Consider the following 18,267-nt stretch of genomic DNA (forward strand, 5'->3'; position numbering starts at 1 on the left):
TGCCAAGGGGGATGGAGGAGGGAGTGGGATGGACTGGGAGTTATTAGATACAAACTATTACATTTAGAATGGACAAACAATAAGGTCCTACTGTACAGAGCAGGGAACTATATCCAATCTTTTGGGCTAGACCATGATGAAAAATAACAAAATGAAGAATGTATATATGACTGAGTCACTTTGCTCTACAGCAGAAATTGGCACAACTCTGTAAGTCAACTATACAATAATTTTTAAAAAAAGTAACACTCAGACTAAAGAAAATGCTGGCAGTAATACATTTCATCCGATACTTAATCTGGAAATTAGGTAGCTCACAAAATCTTAACTTTTTGGCCAGCTTAGAAAAAATTATGTTATTCTAATTTGGCTGTGGTTTGTAAATTTGATGTGTGCTCAGTTCTGGCTACGGTTTGCTTCTGCCTCATCTAGTGGGAACAAACTTGGAAATTCGTGCTTATTGAGCACCTACTGTGTATCAGACACTATACCAGGGATGTGCATGCCGAAAGAATGATTCTCTGCCCTCGATAAGCTTGTTGTCCAGGTGGATGCCCTTATTTGAAATCTGATTTTCTATTTTTCCTGAGATTTTAATTTTAAAAGTTTATGATGTTACCTTTGAACTATGGCTTGGGCTACCTCCTGAAAATGTTTCAGAAAACTACTATCATTTTTTATGTAGTACTAGGGAGCCAGGAACAAAGAACATGCAGGACTGATTAGAAAGGATGAGTCCTTAGGGCATGGTGTCCTGCGCCTATCTCTGTTCTTTAAAAAAAATTTTTTTCTGCTTATACCCTACTTTGAGCCTCTTGAATTGGCCAGGTACATTTCAGTCTGTATCTTATTGAAAAGCTTCCGAGGCCAGGTGCCAGACTTCTAGCCCTCCCTTCACACTAGAGCAGCAAAGCTCCTGTTCCGGTTTCAGTTTCCGTTTGGAACATGCTGTCCTACTTCAGTGTGATGTTGAAGCTAGTGGAATAGATAATGATACAAAAAACACCCTGCAGATTTAATGGGGTTGATTAAGCTTGACTGTCCTTTGAGAGGAATGTAGTTGACATTAATACTAATAGAAGGATAATTTGGAGAGACTTTTTTTTTTTTAAAGGGTAAGAAGTAGTGCAGAATAAAGGGCAACATGACATTAGCTGAAGGTAAAAACAAAGGCCAGTGTGGTGAAAACAGGACATTCACTTCTAATGGCTGTACTGTCACTCAGGGCGTATCTGGTGGTGGAGAAACCTGGCCACTTCTTGTTTGGGGAGAGGTGTGGTTGCGGTGAGTCACTATGCCGGAAAAATAGCACAATGAAGCCAGGTGCTTCTGTTACAGGCTGCCCGGCATCTTAAGGCTTAAAGTCCAAAGTCTAGTGTCTTATTTGGGGAGTGTATGGATGCTAAAATCTCCTGAGTACGGATGGAGAGAGCAACTTGTTTTTTCAAGACCTAGGAAAGGCGACTTCCACGTCTCCTGGGAGCTTGTTCACATTTCCCTGAGAAGAGTTATTCTCCCTCTGTTGTGGTTGTGTTAGCACTTTGCCCCCTTCACCTGATACCCACCTGTTAAGAAATACCACCTTCCTTAATGAAAACCCAGAAGCTCTACTGTTGGCCCTGGAAGGATGTCCCGTGGGGGTCTTGACTGATTACCGCTGCCACCAAGATAGGCTGAAAAGGCAACTGGGAAAGGCCAGCTGTGAGAAACTGATGTGGAAGTCTAGAGAATAACAGAATCTAATGGCCCTAGATTTTGCTGCTTCTATACGCTTAATGTGCTTAAGATCATCTCACAGGATTGGACCTGCGGACTGGGGTAGAATGTGGCCTGTGTTTCTGATTTAGGTAGCCCTGGGACCCCACTTTGAGAAGCTCAGCCCTCGAGAGATCCTCGGCTTTAAGAGGCACACTTGGCCATCCAAGCTCTCGTGCCCACACCATCTGATGCCAGAAAGAAGTGCTCTTACCTGGATTCCTTCTTTTCAGCTCTCAGCCTGCTGGCACTGAGGGATGCTGTAATTGATGTGCTCTTCCCCACAAAACACCAGACGATGGCACAAGGGCCTGAAGCCTCTCTCGAATCTACCCAAGGTGTGCCCTTCGGCTTCTGTATCTTCTCTGAGGGCCGGTGCCCCTCTGGCATGGGGCCTCACCATGTCAGTAAACAGAGAGACCCCCAGAACCTCCTGTACCTCTCAGTTCACGGCTCCTTGTTGGAGGTCTTTCCCCTCTATAGACAGAGAGCCTAGAACTGAAGAAATCCTGACCAAACTCTAGAAGCGCCTTGCTGTGGGTAACTTGGTTTGCAGTCAGAGCTCAGCCCAGGCACGCCGTCCTCCTGCGCGCTGGCTGCAGAACTGCCTTAGTACCACGGCCCCACCTGGAAGTCGGCGCAGCTGTTCGGAGTAGTGTCCAGGACCAGCTGATGATGCTTTTAAAAGACTGAATCATTTTTAAGTTGATTATGCTTTGTGATAACACTGGAGCTCAGCCCTTAGCTCCATCATAAATAGCACTTTTTTTTTTCTTTCTTTTTAGGGTCACACCCACAGCATACGGAGGTTCCCAGGCTAGGGGTCTAATCAGAGCTACAGTCACCGGCCAGAGCCACAGCAATGCGGGATCCGAGTCTGCAACCTATACCACAGCTCATGGCAAAGCCAGATCCTTAACCCATTGAGCGAGGCCAGGGATCGAACCTGCATCATCATGGATGCTAGTCAGATTTGTTCCTGCTGAGCCATGACGGGAACTCCCATAAATACTTACTCTTAACCACCAGATAGAGCATTGCTAATAACTTCCCTCTATGAACCATAATATGATTTTTATGTTGATTTGAGGTTGTCGTTTGGCTGCTTGCCGCCAAATACTAAAAATGCTTCAGAGACTGCTGTCCATCTCCCCTTCTCAGACATTAGCAAATGTGCCCCCAACTCCTCAAGGAGCCCCCTAGGGGCTCTGAGGACCCTGGAGAACTGAGTGATCTCCTACAGCAAATTCCACTCTGGAGACTTGCTAAACAAGAAAGTCTTTTGCTGTGGAACTTGGGGCTCTGTCTTAACTTCTCTGCTTCTGAGCATCCCCATCTATGGGAGAACAGAACCTCATAATTTCTAAGGGTCTATGGGCTTCTTGGGATTCCAACGGGATGAGAATAGAATGGAGACAACTTAAATTTAAGAGTAGCTTGTGGGTAAAGGTGAACCTGTAAGTCAGGGTATGAGTCTGTAAGTCTGCTCCAAACTGGGCTGGAGCAGAGTAAACCTGAACAGCAGTACGATGACAGCACAGCTCCTATTCCTCAGCATAGAAGGGTACCTGTGCATGTTTTCTAGACTGTCCATTCACCTCTGTCGACCTCATCTCTCAGCACACTAGTGTTGCCTTTGAAACAAAAATGATGCCCTGGCCCTTCTCCCAACCAATTAAATCTGACTCCCGGGGATGGGCTCTGGCATAGGTAGCCTGTAAAGCTCTCAGGTGATTCCGATGCGCAGCCAGGCCTGAGAGACACTGCTCTGGCATGAGGCGCTTGGCTCCCGGTAAAATGCATCTTCTTTGCTTGCCCTACCAGCACTCTTAAGGCCAATCTTGGACATTTATACCCCAGAGCAAATAATTTCAGAAAAGGAGACTTGACAAGAGACAGAGGAGAAAAAGAGAGCAACACAGTGTGAGGGCTGCAGGTTTGACAATACACATAAGCCTCCCAGTTTTTCCCACCTTTTGACCATTTAGCTCTTCTTGGTGTAGGGTGGGGAAGGGCAGGGAAGGACTGTGACCTTCTGGGGATGAAGGGAGCCTCTGACCCACAGGTGGCAGTTCAACTCTGGGCTGCATCTGACATTTTGCTTGGCCTGCAGAGTGGCTGCACGTGGCAATTAAAAAAAAATGGGATGGCCAATCTCTAAAAGTCAGGTTTCACATGAACATGTTCTCCAAGTTGATGGTGTTTGATAGAAGACTTGGTGCAAGACCAAACAATGCATGTCTGGGTGCAGAGTCACATCTCCTGTAGCCAGGTGACTCCATTCTTGAGGGCAATGACTCAATGAAATATGATTTTAAAATGTTTACTTCGAATTTTGGTTTCACCGTTTGAGAAAAAGAGTATTCCCATAAAGGGGGACTTCATATCAACTCTTTAGATTCCTTCCCTTAGGTCTTCTAAGGCGGGGCTAGAAAGGCTGTTTGGCTTGAGAGCATGCAGTCCTGGGGGAGTCTGGATTTTGCTGTGGAACTTGGGGCTCTGTCTTAACTTCTCTGCTTCTGAGCATCCCCATCTATGGGAGAACAGAACCTCATAATTTCTAAGGGTCTATGGGCTTCTTGGGATTCCAACGGGATGAGAATAGAATGGAGACAATTTAAAGAGTAGCTTGTGGGTAAAGGTGAACCTGTAAGTCAGGGTATGAGTGTCAACACTAAAACGCTAACCTACACAGTCTGGGAGGCCTGCGAGGAAAGAGCAGGAACAATGGTGTAGAAACTACTGTGACATGCAAGTTTCAACCATCCAAACTGGCCAAAGGTAGAGTGGGTGGGCTTGGGAGGGAGCGAGTGCTCCGTCACTGCAGATGTCCATCCCAGACCAGGCAGCCACTGGGAGGAGACGTTGTAGGAAGCAAAGGGTGGACAAGTCCCTTCCCAACACTTCGAGACAATGGGAGGAAGCAGGGAGCCCCTCATCCACCTGTTGTCCTCAGAGTGTGGCTCACTGGAACATGCTCTGCCCACAGAAGGGATGGCAGCCTCTTGGTTGTTTTTAAACACTGTATTTTTTTTTTTTTATAATTTCTTAAAAATATTTACGACAGTAAAGGTCGTACTGTGTGACAGGGGACAGATGCCTTTGATGTATCCCCCTTTCACTGCTACCTCAAAACAAAGTTAAGGCATAAATTACTTGGCTGGGCACCAGGTGTGCCTCTTGTCCTCGGGGTGCCATCATTGGTGATACCATTCGTCCCATGGGCTGGCAGATCGGACATTTGCCACCGAGGTTGCACAGGCTCCAGAGGTCCCTGCACCAGCTTTATCTGTGCTTTCCAGAGAGGAGCTCTCAGCGCCGATCCAGCCCTTCTCTCGGCACGGGTGATGATGGGCGGAAGGGGGGGATGGGAGGGGGGGTGCGTGTGTGGAGGGAGGAGGCGAAGCAGAGAGGGGAGGCTCCCCACCCCTACCCTTGCCTCTGGGCCAGGCCATTGTGTAGGGAAGCATGAAGCCCTGGGGATTGTGCCGTCTGCACGCTTCAGCAGGGCACCCTGAACAAAAGCAGTGGAGGAGTGGGAGTCACAGGCCGGCAGTGGCTGTGAGCACTGTGGGAGGGGGAGGGGGTGGAGGTCAGTGTGAAAGCGTGGTGGGGGTGGGGGTCGGGGGGAGGGGAGGGGGAGGGCCCACCCACCTCCCCATCTCGGTGGGCACCCTGTCTCCTAAGCCCCAGCGGCCCGTCTGTCACATTCTCTGCATCCCAGAGTCTGTCTTCATCCGGGGCCAGCAGCTGTCATCGCCAAGCTTCTCACTCAGGGGGCCTCCGGGGACCTACCTCCAGCCTGGGGAAGGGGTGGGGTGTCTCTGGAGCCATGGGCAGGCAGCTTGAGGGAGGGAGGACAGCGCAGAATGCAGATCTGTTGTCCCATGGGGTCCTACAGGAACTAGGGGCCTGGGGAGCGCAGAGTGGGCTTTTGTAGTCTTGCTCTCTGGGTTTCTTCTGAGGATGGGGTGGTGGCGAATTCCTAGCACCATAGTGGTGGGGGCAGCAAATGCCCCTACAGAGCCTGGGGGCAGCTGTGTGGTGTACCTCGGGAGAGGTCCCTTTAAATCCCTAGGGATCTGTGTTGGAGGTGCCTCTGCCTCCCAGTAGGACAGTCCCTCTTCAAACTGGCTTGAGTTCCTTTCGGGAGGAGCAGACTCGGTCTCTCAAGAGATGAGGTCAAGTGCAAAGTGAGCTGGCGTCCTCTCCACCCCAGCTCGGTGGGCCACGGGCCTGGGCCTGCACCCCGCCTGGGCCCGCGTGCTGGCCCCCGTCAACTCACAGCCTCCTCCGGAGCCTCACTCCAGCACTTTGGGGGTGGGATCCAGGCTGGGCTCCCTCCTGCGCTTGGCGCTTTTAAAGAAGCCGAGCTGTGGGGAGGCACGGGGCACATCTCAGGAGTGGGCAGGGTGGACAAGGCCTGCCTCCCCTTCCTGCTCTCCCTCTGCCAACCCTCCTCAGGCTTCTTTCCTCCCCGAAGGCCCAGCTCTCCCCCACCAACCACGACGCTGCGCAGTGGGCCACTTCAACCCTAACAGGGAACCACGTGTCAGGAAGCCAGCAGTCGTGCTGACGCTGCCCCAGTCAACACTCTCGCTGGGCTTCCCTCCCCTCATCTGTAACAGGAGGAGACCACGGTTCTTTTGTTTTTGTTTTGCTTTTTAGGGCCACACCTGCGGCATATGGAGGTTCCCAGGTTAGGGGTCCAATCAGAGCCACGGCTGCTGGTCTATACCACAGCCACAGCAATGCTGGATCCGAGCCGCGTCTGTGACCTACACTACAGCTCATGGCAACGCTGGATCCTTAACCCACTGAGTGAGGCCAGGGTTGGAACCCGCAACCTCATGGTTCCTGTGTATCTGCTTTTTCTTCTGATCAGAGGAACCCTAGCCTTCATCAGGTTCTCAGAGGGACCTGCCATGGGTTGAGTGCCCCCTGGTGGCCCTGGCCAATCTGCCTCCGTGGCTGGCAAGCTCTGGGGAGGAGGCTGGATGGATACCAGTCCCGTGTGGAAGAGAATATGGGGACTGGCCACAGAGCTCAGAGGCCGGAGCCCCAGGCCTGGACAGCCAGGATGCTGCTCCCCACCCCCACCCCGAGGGGGCCCTCACCTTCCACAGCGCCAGGACCAGCAGGGCCAGCAGCAGGAGGCCCCCCAGGGTGCTGCCCACGATGATCCAGATGGGGATCTGGGAGTCTTCTTGCTTGGAGATCTCAAACGTGATCTGCAAGGGGAGCAGTGGCGGCCAGGTCAACAGCACTGCTGTCGAGGGGCCCAATGGCAGCATGGGGCAGGGAAGGAGGGCGGGAGAGAGGCAGCTGGCACATGGTGGGAGAGCTGCATCCCCTTCCTCAGGGAGATGCTGGAGGGTGGGTGGCACCCAGCCAACAGAGAGGCCTGCACAGTGGACACATGTGTTAAGTGACCAGGTGATCCCCTGGCCTCTTTGAGACACCACCTTCTGCCTTCAGCCTCAGGCCACTCGACTGTCCCTGGATTCTCCTTCTATCACATGGGCTCCTCTTTCTTGTTGTCTTTGCTTCCCTGTCATCTCCTAAACTTCTGACTGTTGGTGTGACCCATGGTTCTGTCCTCAGACCTCTTCTTTATCCATAGTCACTCCCTGGTGAGCTTGGCGCTGACTTAGAGAGTAGGTACAGGGGTCACGGTGCCCAGGGTCCATGATGCTTTTAGGGACCCACAAAAATGTTCTGATTTCTTTTAAAGTTAGAATAAAACAATGAATATGATCATGCCTTTATGCAGACTGAATCATAAAATAATAATTAAAATTTTTTTCTAGTATGGAGGAAGGTTCTGCAAGCAAAAGTGCCCGGGGCTGAGAAAGCCTGATGCAGCCCTGGGCAAACTCACTCAGGCCTCGGGCTGTGACCATCTCATGCTAAGGATGCTCTCACACTTCTACCTTCTAGTGGGTCTTTCCACTCCATCCCAGACTCCTATCCAACTGTCTGCTCAGGCTGCCTAGCATCTTCAACCATCCCAGAACAAACTCTTTTTTAAAAAAATTTTATTATTATTATTATTTGTCTTTTTGCCCTTTCTAGGGCCACTCCCAAGGCATGTGGAAGTTCCCAGGCTAGGGGTTGAATCAGAGCTACAGCTGCCTGCCTACACCACACCCACAGCAACGTGGGATCACAGCTGCCTCTGTAACCTACACCACAGCTCACGGCAACGACAGATCCTTAACCCACTGAGCAAGGCCAGAGATTGAACCTGCAACCTCATGGTTCCTAGTCGGATTCGTTAACCACAGAGCCACGACAGGAACTCCAGAACAAACCCTTGATCTCATTCTTCAGCCTCCAACCTGTTCCTTCAATATCTTTCCCATCAAAGCAAATGTCAGCCTTGTCCTTCCTTGCTCTCGCTTCTTGCATCGGTCACGAACTCTTACTTTCACACCCACAGGGACTCCAGCGAAGTCTATCTGCTCTACCTTTGAAACACCCAGGATGTGGCACCTCCTCCCACCTCCAAGGCTATCTCTTTGGACTGGCACCCTTGTCTTCCACCCAGAGACCACCCCCCCCACCCCGTAGCTGCCCAGCTGGCCCTTTGTGTTTCCTCGCCCCCTACCATCTGTTCTTGGCATAGCAGCCAGAGGAAGGATTTATTCTCTGCTCTTTTGCCATCTCAGAGTGAAAAATAGAGTCCTTGTCCTAGCCTGGGAGGTCCTGCACCTCCGGCCCTGCTTATCTCACCGGCCTCAGCTCCTGCTCTGCCCCTTGCTCTACTCCAGTCCTCCAGCCACCTGGCCGCCAACATGCCCAGCACACGCCTGCTGTTGCAACTTTGCACTGCTGTTCCTTCTGCTGGCAGGGCTGTGCTAACCCCATCACGTGGCACCACTGCAATCGTCCTAGTCTCTGTCTGCTATCTCTTTATGGGAGAGGCTTTCCTCCATCTCTCTGTATAAATGAGCACCCCCTCGTCTCCACCCTTAGGCGCCTGAGTTTTTCTGAGCAGAACTCATTACCACTGTCACTGTATATATTTGTCATGGCCTCTTCTTCCCCATCTGCAGTGTCAGCTCTGGGGAGAGCCGGGGCTTTATCTGTTTTGCTCACTGCTGTATCCTCAGTGCCTGGAAGAGTGCCTGGGCCGGAGCAGGAGCTCAGTCATGGTGCTGAGAGCCTGAATGAACACACCCCGAGACAGCTTGCCTGCTACTGACTCTATTCAACTCGAGGCAAGCCTCCTCCCCCGCGCCTCATCTCACACAGCCTCAGTATCACATCTGAAAAATGGATGTGGGGACACATCTCACAGTGCTGAGGATAACATGCGATGTGTCTGCTGTGACACATAATAGATGGCAGGTCCCTTCTATGCTCTCTTTCCATCCCTGAAGGCTGGGTCCTGCCCCTGCCTTCCCACACCTGCACCTTGCACAGAGCCAAGCCAACAGGAGCTTAAATTTGGGGTTGCTGGGTTTCCAAAAGAGAAAAGAGGCATCCTGAGAGTATAAGAGGGGTTTTGGGCGGCAGGGGGTGGGAGTGGAAGGAGAAGGAGAAATCACTTAAGCTAGTAAATGACAGATGAATGAGTGTGGAGAGAAGGGTAGTTTGTGTGTGTAGGGAAGTGCCTGAACCACAACTCTTGTCACCTGGCTGTCTGGAAAATTCTTACGTGTCTCTCAAGATTCAAGTGGACTGTCTCAAGAAAGCTTTCCCTAGATGGTCCTTGCTCTGATCACCCCTTACCCTCAGGACCTGGGCTCACCCCCCGATTGCACCCACACTTTGTTGTCCTCATCCCCTTTTCTGCCTAATTCATCCCTGTATCCCTTGGGAGGCCTGAGTCATAGGGGGACCCCCAACAAACACTGAGGAATGAACAAATCACTTCTTGGGTAGGTCCCCTAAGTGCTGCTTCTGGACCTCTTTGGGTTTTTTTTTGTTTGTTGTTTTCTTTTTTGCTTTGTTTTGCTTTTTAGAGCTATAGCTGCCAGCCCACACCACAGTCACAGCAACGCCAGATCAGAGCTGCATCTGAGACCCACACTGCAGCTTATGGCAACACCAGATCCTCAACCCACTTAGCGAGGCCAGGGATCAAACCTGTATACTCATGGGTAATAGACGGGTTAGTAACCCACTAATCCACAATAGGAACTCCTGCTTCTGGGCTTTTGCACCTGCTACCCCTCTGCCTGGCATGCCCCCTCCTCTTTGGAATCTGTGTTTGTATTTTACTTATGTCTGGCTTCTTGAGCTGGCCCATTCTGCTCTCCAGCATTTCCTGGGGCAGCGGGTTAACTGGGTATCTGCTGTGGGCTGCTCACCTGGAGCCCCGGCTGCACTTTGGGGATGTGGCCAGTGGAGGGCAGCAGCATCCCATGTCCAGGATGCCTGGCTCCTTCCAGAGGTCTGGGCTTTTCAAGACCCTATTTCTCATCTTCCCAGAGAGCACGGCACGGAGCCTCACACCTTTCCTGGACCCTGATTCAAGCTGGTCTGATCTGTGACAGTCTGGTTTTACCCAATTCAAAAAGCATCCCCGTGCAGAGACATCTCACAACCCTGGTCTTCATACATTCAATTCACTCCAGACTCTATTCATTAGATTTCAGGAGGGGATGGATGGGGAGGGAAGGGTTGGCTGGCCACGCTAGGCTGCCAGCCTGCTAAGACCCAGCCTTGCCACTGAGGCAGGCAGGCAGGCCTGGGCTACATGTCCACTTCCTCTAGTGTAAAACACACAGGTGTCCCTCCTTCCTCTGCCTCCATGGGGCTGTTGCGATGAAGAGCCTGGTGGCCCTAGGCACAGGGCGAGTGCCTATTTCTGGCCCCTCCTCCCCACTTTTGCCCCTAACAGCCTGTTGGTCTCTATTTTCCCTCTCCTCTGATGCTGCACCAGCCACTGGCAAGCCTGTCCCTCTCTCTCCCGCAGGGGGTGTAGGGAAACTCAAGGGGAAGGGGCACCCGCTCCCCAGTTGGCCTGGCCGAGCCCAGGTCTGCCGGGTTCCCAGGTGCTCACCTGGCGGCTGGGATCCTCCTCTCGGAAGATGAAAGGGCTGTGGAACTGCCTCTGCAAGGCTGCGAGGACCGTGATTCTCATCAACTTGTACTTGAGCTGTGTAAGCAGAGGCCTCGTCAGGAGGTGGCCCCTCCCCACGGGGGAGACTCCTCAGCACCTGCCTCCTCCAGCCTGGGCCCAAGCTCTACTTACTGCTTTTAGGGACCTCAACCATAGGTTCCCCAGCAGATGGAAATTGATTTCCTGGTTGGGGGCCAGCCTCACGTTACAGTTGATGGAGACGACATCAGAGTTGCTGTGATTCTGAAAGAGGTGAGTCTTAGGGTGACCAGGAGCTTGGCCACCAGAGAGATGGCTCAGCTGCCCAGCTTGACCAAGTGGGGTTTTGCTCCTGGGGAAGGAGGGGCAGAGGACGGGAGGCAAGGAAGGAGGTGGGGGACACATGGGCTGGAGCTGCCAGCGGATGGCTGGAGGACAAGGTAAAGATGGTATATATCTGATGCCCCATTTGAAGTTGTGCAGAACTGGCTGTATTCCAGGAACAGAACTTTGGTTCACTGTTAGGAGGCCTATAAATATTATCACCATACAAACACATTAAAGGGCAAATGATAAGATTATTGCAACAGATGCAGAAAAAACATTTTAGGAAATCTAACTTCTGTTTATGATAAAAACTCCCAGGGCGCTTCCTGAATCTGAATAAGAGCGTTTATGGGGAAAAAAAAAAAAAATCTATGGCGGAGTTCCCGTTGTGGCTCGACAGGACTAGCAGTGTCTCTGAAACCCTGGGATGCAGGTTCGATCCCTGGCCTGGTGCAGTGGACTGCAGCAGCTGTAGTGTAGGTCACAACTGCAGCTCAGGTCTGATCCCTGGCCTGGGAACTCCATGTGCCGTCGGGCGGCCAAAAAAGAAACAAGAAATGCAGAGTTCCTTTCGTGGCTCAGGGGTTAACGAAACTGACTAGCATCCATGAGGATGTGGGTTCAATCCCTGGCCTCACTCAGTGGGTTAAGGATCTGGCGTTGCTGTGAGCTGTGGTGTAGGTCGCAGATGAGGCTCAGATCCCGTGTTGCTGTGGCTCTGGTGTAGGCCGGCGGCTATAGCTCCCATTCGACCCCTAGTCTGGGAACCTCCATATGCCACAGGAGCAGCCTTAAAAGACAACAAGACAAAAAAAGAAAAAGGAAGAAAAAAAGATGCAAAAACCTATGGCAAGTATCACATTTCATAACAAAAAATTAAAAATAATTCCTTTAAAATCAGGATCAAGACAAGACTGTCATCATTTCTGTTTACCATTTGCCCTGGAGGTCCCAGCCAGAGCAATAAGATGAGGAAAACAATTTAAAAGGATTGAGTGGTAAAACTAAAGCTAATATTACTTGCTGATAACACCACCCTAATAGAAAACCCACACAAATCATCAAATAATTAGAATCCATTGGGTTAAACTTATTTGCGTTGCTCTCGAGCAGCCACCTCACCTCACCCAAGCTCAAGTCTTCAGTAAAGTGACAACACTCTAAAGATGCTTTCTGTGAGAACTTGTTCAGGGAAATAAAATGAAAGCAGCTCAGATTTTTGTTTGGGTAAAGACTAGCAAAGGCACCCTCAGAAACTGGTATGTGGAGACAGAGGCAGCTTTGAGAATGGAAACCTGGACCCCAGCAGGTGTCTTGGGGACGGCTTCGGGAGTTGCAGCTGGACTGCCTTCCGTCCCCGGGCAGGTGTAGGGAGTCCCTGGCTGACATGGTCCGTGTCTCCAATACAAGCCCCATGTGGTGTGGCTCCTCCTCCTCCTGCCTGTTTGTATCCCACCGGTCCTTTCAGACACAGCGGAAAGTCCACGATCCCCGCTCCTTTACCCAAGGGGGTATGCTCCACCGCTTCTCCCCTGATGCGTATCCCAGCCTTGTTCCCTGGCTTCTTTGCACTTGATCCCGTGTAAGCACAAGAAGTATCCTTTCCTTATTCTGTTTCCCTCTTGGTTTGAGGCTGACATGGAGGTGCTCAACAAGCTCTTATTGACAAGCTATTGCACAAGAAGAGAAGCAGCCTCGGAGCGCAGGCAGCCCCCTTCTCCTCATCCCCCGGGGCTCTTGGCAGCTGGCGGGGGCCGGTGGGGAGGACAACACTCACCAGCTGTGGGGCACGACTCAAGTCTTCCTCTGTCGGGGTGCGCCGGTACTCAGTGCTGTTCCCCCAGACGTTACAGGATGTGTTGGCCTGCACAAGGACACATGCACCCAGCCTCACCACCAGCACTGGCAGACTCGGCGTCCCAGACACGGTCCTCTCTCCTCCTCTTCCCAGAGGAGGCCCAGCTGGCCCTGGGCCCAGGAGAAGGAGCTGAGGTCTGGGGACTTGGGGACACACCTAGGGCTGTGTCTGTCCCCCCCCCCCCGAAGCCGGCACCCCCTGGCCCGGGTACCTGATCAGTGAAGAAGTCTCTCAACAGCAGCAGCCGGTTGCCACCCCTGGTGGCGATGGGAACGGTGATCTTCATCATCACTCCGTGGATGGGGAACAAGCCCAGGTTTTGGATCTGTGGCCGGGACGGGGAGGAGTCCGTCAGGGGTGGAGGATGAGGTCCAGCAGGGCAATCCTCCCAGCCAGCCCTGGAAAACCGGCCCCTCCAAACCCCCAGGCCTTTTCATGGTGGAAGCTCTAAAGCTCTTCCAGACCTTGGCCGGGGCTGCAGGGATGAACATGCCTAAAAGCTGAAAGGGCTGCGTCCCTGGAGGCTAAGGGGGCCACTGGGGGCTGTGAGACTGAGAGCACGCATTACTGAGAGCAAGGGTTACTTCCCCTTTTAACTTCTCTTGGCCCTGCTGGCCCTAGACAGAGGTCGGAGTAGAGATGGTGACAGCAATTCATTTCTTAGGAGATATAATCCTTAATTGCTAAAGCATGTACATCAGGAGTTTGCATTCTAGCCACAACACATTTGGTGTTACAGCCACGGTGATTACAAGCAGGGCTTTGGAGTCCGGAAGCCTGAGCACATGACCCCAGGCTACTGCCATGGATGAGCTGTGTGGCCTTGGGCAGTTACTAAACCTCTCTTGGACAAGCCATCAAGGCACTTGTGTGTTTCCAGCTGTCTTCCTGCCCCAGCTGTCGCCCAGTAGTTCAGGACTGGGGAGATCACAGGACCCACCACAGCAGAGACTCTAAGCTGCCTCCTTATTCTCCTTCTCCCTCCTTCCTTAGTGACAGAAACTAAGACAAAAAGGCGCATTTCCTAACTGCCCTTACAGCCAAATCACACTGTGCTGGTCAATGAGAGGTAACTGGAAGCGCGAGGAACTGCCATGATGTTTCCTTAGTAGGGAGGAATCTGGCCTGCTCTTTTCCCCTTCCTTCTGCCTGGAATGAGAACATGATGGCTGGAGGTACAGCCACCTTGGACTATGAGGTGAACTTGAGAGGCTGATAATCACATGCTGAGGATGGAGGCACAGACAGAAGGAGACCCAATCCTGGATGTCTTGTAAAGATGCCAACTCTGGGCTTCTTTTATGGGAGAGAATAAACCCCAGGGCATCTAGACCACTGTTTTTTTAAATATTTAAATATTATATTCAGTTACACCTCATCTTCACTGACACTTCCTCCCAGTACAGCCCTGTTATTTTGCAGATGAGAACCGAGAGGCCCAGAGAGGGGAAGGGACTTGCTTAAAGTCACACAGTGAGTGGGTGGAAGGGTTGAGGTCGAACCCCAGGCACTAGCCATGATTCAAGATTCTTCTCTCCCCAAATGGGGGATCCTCAGCTCCCACCTTTCCCTGTTTGCCTGGCTCCCCTCCAGCCTCACCTTGAAAATGCAGTTGAAGGGAGGCCCGATGCCCTGGTATCTCTCCAGCGAGCTGTTGGGCTTGACCTCGTAGTGGCTCAGGCTGCTGCTCCTGCAGGGACAGAGGACAGGGCCACCGTAAGCTCAGTCAGTGTTGGCTAGATGGATAAAGGAATGAAAGAGGGTGTGGGCCTGTGCCCACCTCCCCCTAGATCACAATTAGGTTTCCTCTGTGTCCATTGGGCATGCGTGTTGGAAGGATTCTGAGGCTCAGTAGGAACAAACGCTAAGGGCAGTTATCAACATCTGCCTGGGGGTGGGGTGGGGTGGGTGTGAACCAAAAGAGCCAGTTATTTGCCATCCCTGTCCTTGTCTCCTGCCCAGGGGCATGGCGTCTTCTGATCATGAACATGTACCGTTCTAGCCTCCAGCGGTGGCTGTGAGATGGCCTAAACCTTCTGTCTGTCTGATGCTACCTTCTGACTTCTTCACCCACCTGGGAGCCCTTGGGGCGGGGGGGGGCAGCCTGGGGCCAGTGGCAGAACCAGGCATGTGGGCAATGGGAGCAGCCTGCCCTGCAGGGAGGGGCACTTTCTCACTGATGCTGTTTAGAATTGCTGGTGCAAGGTGGTAATGAAAAGCAGATGGACTTTTAGCAGGTTCTGGAACTGTTTTAAAATTCTCTGCAGACCCTGCCCCCACGTTGAGCCCGCACCTGGGGTGGACACTGCCCGCCCCGGCTTCCTGCTGTGGGGGAGCTCCTTGGGAGCCAGGTCTGTGTTCCCTCCCTCCTCTATGTTGACCCTGCTCTCCCTCCATGGACGAGGGGGCTGCACTCTTGGGGACACACTTGGCTCCATCCCACAGTCCCTTAGCACCAGGGCCCTGGGGCTGCAGCCCACCTGGTAAAGAGGACATCGGCCTCATACTTGAGGTGGAAGTGCAGGAGGGCTGTGTTGTCTTCCTTAGTGCTCTCCTTCTCATCGCTGTCACTGCAAGGAGAGCCGGCAGCACGCAGTCAGGAAGGGGCAGCCCTCCCTCCACTCGGCTCACGCGACTGGCTCAGGCAGCAGAAGGGGTCCAGGTCAGGCGCGTCCTGCGTCCCAGCTGCCCAAGGGCTGCTGTGCTGGGCAGCCGGTGGGCAGGGCATCTGGGGAGTCTCCCAGGAGGGGAGGGGCCTGGAGGCAGGGGAACTAGAGAGCCCAGCCTTTCCTGCCTTCTTTCTGGGCACAGCACATCTGGCCTTGGGTTGGGGCAGGGGAAGGTGGGGGCCAGAGGCTGGGAGAGACGTCAGCTTGGTCACAACTGCCTGTGTGCCCTCCTCCTATGTCCGATGGCCAATCCTATGCTGGGGTCCCCAGGGGAGATGACACCTTTGGGGAAAGGTGCTGCCCAAGAGAAGGCAAGAGCACCAGGAAGTCACGGCAGAGCATTATCTACCCTTGAACTAGCCCTCTTGAGCTGGTGGTGGGTGGGGTGGAGAGGGCAGTGGCCGAGGGTTTGGGGGCCTTAAAAAGGCCCAGGAGGGAAATTGAGAGGCATCAGAAGGAGTTTTGTCAAATAAGCTTCCCTTTCCCAGCACCATGAGCTACTGGGGCAAATCATTTTAGATGTAAAAAGATAACAGTTTCTGCCTGTTACAGACACTACGTTTCATTTCCTTTGGAAGAAATACCAGACAGGTGTTTAGTGAGAAAAGGGATACGTGACACACACAGACGCCCCATGTCCCCATCCTATGTCCTATACATGCCCAACTCACAAACACCTGCTGACACCCGTACTGCCAAGGGCATTCACTGCTCTGTGAGAATGGGACTGTTTTCTAAGGGGGAGGCCTTAAGATAGCTTACAAACTTTTGCCTCGTGTCAAGTGAGAATTCCAGCAAAGGGCACAGTTTGGCTAACTACTGCCAGACACAGGCACACGCTGGTGTGTTTGTTGATCCCTGGCGCTCCTGTGACTGATGACTTGTTTGTGCGTGTGTGTGTGTGTGTGTGTGTGTGTGTGTGTGTGTGTGTGTGTGTAAATGCTGGTGCTCTGTATTTATGTCTCAGGTGTAGTTCTCGGGAGAGTTTATAAGGCTCAGAGCAGCCAGAATCCCTCTTTGCCTCCGTGTGTTTATTACTGACATAGATGATTTGTGGTGTCAACCTATAGCCGACTCCCTCAGGAAGGCCTGGGAGACAGACTCACCCAGAGTAAGGGAAGTTCTTTTAAAATTGGAAGTTTTGGAGTTCCCTTCACGGCTAAGTGGTTAAAGAATCCGACTAGGAACCATGAGGTTGTGGGTTCGATCCCTGGCCTTGCTCAGTGGGTTAAAGATCCGGTGTTCCCGTGAGCTGTGGTGCAGGTCGCAGGCATGGCTCAGATCCCTCGTGGCTGTGGCTCTGGCATAGGTCGGTGGCTACAGCTCTGATTAGACCCCTAGCCTGGGAATCTCCATATGCCTTGGGAGCGGCCCTAGAAAAGGCAAAAAGACAAAAAAAAAAAAAAAAAAGGAAGTTTCTTACAGGAAAGTAGTGACCAGGACAGAAAGAGCACTAGATAAGGGGTAGGAAAACTAGTGTTTAGTTTCCAGTTGTAGTATTTACATGCTGTGTGTTGTTGGGAAATTCACTCAACCTCTCTGAGCTTTCCTTTTCTTACCCGTGACTCAGGAGGTGGGGTAGGGAATAACCCTTGTTTTGCCTATCTTAAGGGGCTGTTGTGAGAACTGACTGAGATATTATATGCACAGTGCTTCATAACAGGAGGGCTTTGAAATAACTGCTATATAAAAAGCTACAGACAGGTAAGGGTAATATCACTTATAGCCAAGCTGCCTAAGAATGAAGATTGGTGGCAGTGCAGCAGGTTGACCAGCACCTGGGTGCTGACCCAGGGCCCTCCCAGGCTGAGGCAGTAAGGGATGGACTTGGTGGGGGGGGGAGGGCCCGTTCCCAACAGCAGAGCAGGGCCAAGAGCAGCAAGCAGGGAGGGAGAGGGAGCGGGCAAGGCCCTGACCTGCCGGCTGTGAGCTGGATCTCCAGGTGGTGCAGGAAGACGGATTTGCTGAACTCAAAATCGAGGCGGAAAGCCACCTGCGAGGAAGAAGTCGCTGGAGCTGAGGTGGCCAGGAACTGTCTGGACATTGTCCGGACCAGCCCTGGCCCAGGCTTCCCAGCCCCGGCCCAGGCTTCCCAGCCCCTGTGTCCTCTGGGTGGGCCCTGCTGGCACAGAATGGGCTGGGGGAGGGAGGACCAGGTGCTGGAGTGATGTGAGCTGAGCTTGTGGACTGTGGGGAGAATGCAGCCAAGGTCAACAGCTCCCCTGATGGGGCTTCTTGGCTGTGGGGCCAGTCCTCTGCCACCTACTTTTTTATTTTTACCTACAGGCAAAGGGAAGGCAACAAATCCAACTTCAGGCTCTTTCTGCAGGAATTTCTGGGTGAGGGACTTGATGGTTGGAAGAGGAGGTGGCCATCACCATGTACGGTGGGATGTGGGGGCCAGAGGCGAGTGGTAAGACTGCCTCATGCACCTTGTTCTTGCGGGTGAACAGGTGTGAGGCCTGGAGAAGGGTGAAGACTGTCCCGGGCTACCCAAGAGTCTAGCAACGCACCTGTCTCCTGGTCCGGTGGTCCTCCCGCCTCTCTGATGGCCCAAGTTCTGGTGCTTCCCTTGGCCTTCACCCAGGATTAGGGCCTGGGTCCCC

General features: G+C 52.5%; 1 protein-coding gene across 3 annotated transcripts in view; it reads right to left on the reverse strand.

The window, feature by feature from the left end:
• Positions 1-4,752: 4,752 nt before the first annotated feature.
• The window catches only part of ITGA11 (integrin subunit alpha 11), a 123,886-nt gene continuing 110,371 nt past the window's right edge, over positions 4,753-18,267 (reverse strand). The window contains exons 22-30 of one of the 3 annotated variants that reach the window (XM_047767161.1): positions 17,578-17,654; positions 15,473-15,562; positions 14,592-14,682; positions 13,204-13,317; positions 12,912-12,998; positions 10,961-11,071; positions 10,769-10,864; positions 6,873-6,986; positions 4,755-5,667 (exon numbers count right to left, since the gene is read on the reverse strand). In XM_047767161.1, coding sequence (XP_047623117.1) covers positions 5,524-5,667; positions 6,873-6,986; positions 10,769-10,864; positions 10,961-11,071; positions 12,912-12,998; positions 13,204-13,317; positions 14,592-14,682; positions 15,473-15,562; positions 17,578-17,654 — 924 coding nt within the window. In that variant the 3' untranslated portion in view covers positions 4,755-5,523. Of the gene's footprint in view, positions 6,129-6,872; positions 6,987-10,768; positions 10,865-10,960; positions 11,072-12,911; positions 12,999-13,203; positions 13,318-14,591; positions 14,683-15,472; positions 15,563-17,577; positions 17,655-18,267 lie in introns of all 3 variants that reach the window. The other 2 variants (XM_047767162.1, XM_047767163.1) reach the window with 2 other exon arrangements.

The sequence above is a fragment of the Phacochoerus africanus genome, chromosome 2 (genome assembly GCF_016906955.1).
Source record: "Phacochoerus africanus isolate WHEZ1 chromosome 2, ROS_Pafr_v1, whole genome shotgun sequence".
NCBI classification, from domain to species: Eukaryota; Metazoa; Chordata; class Mammalia; order Artiodactyla; family Suidae; genus Phacochoerus; species Phacochoerus africanus.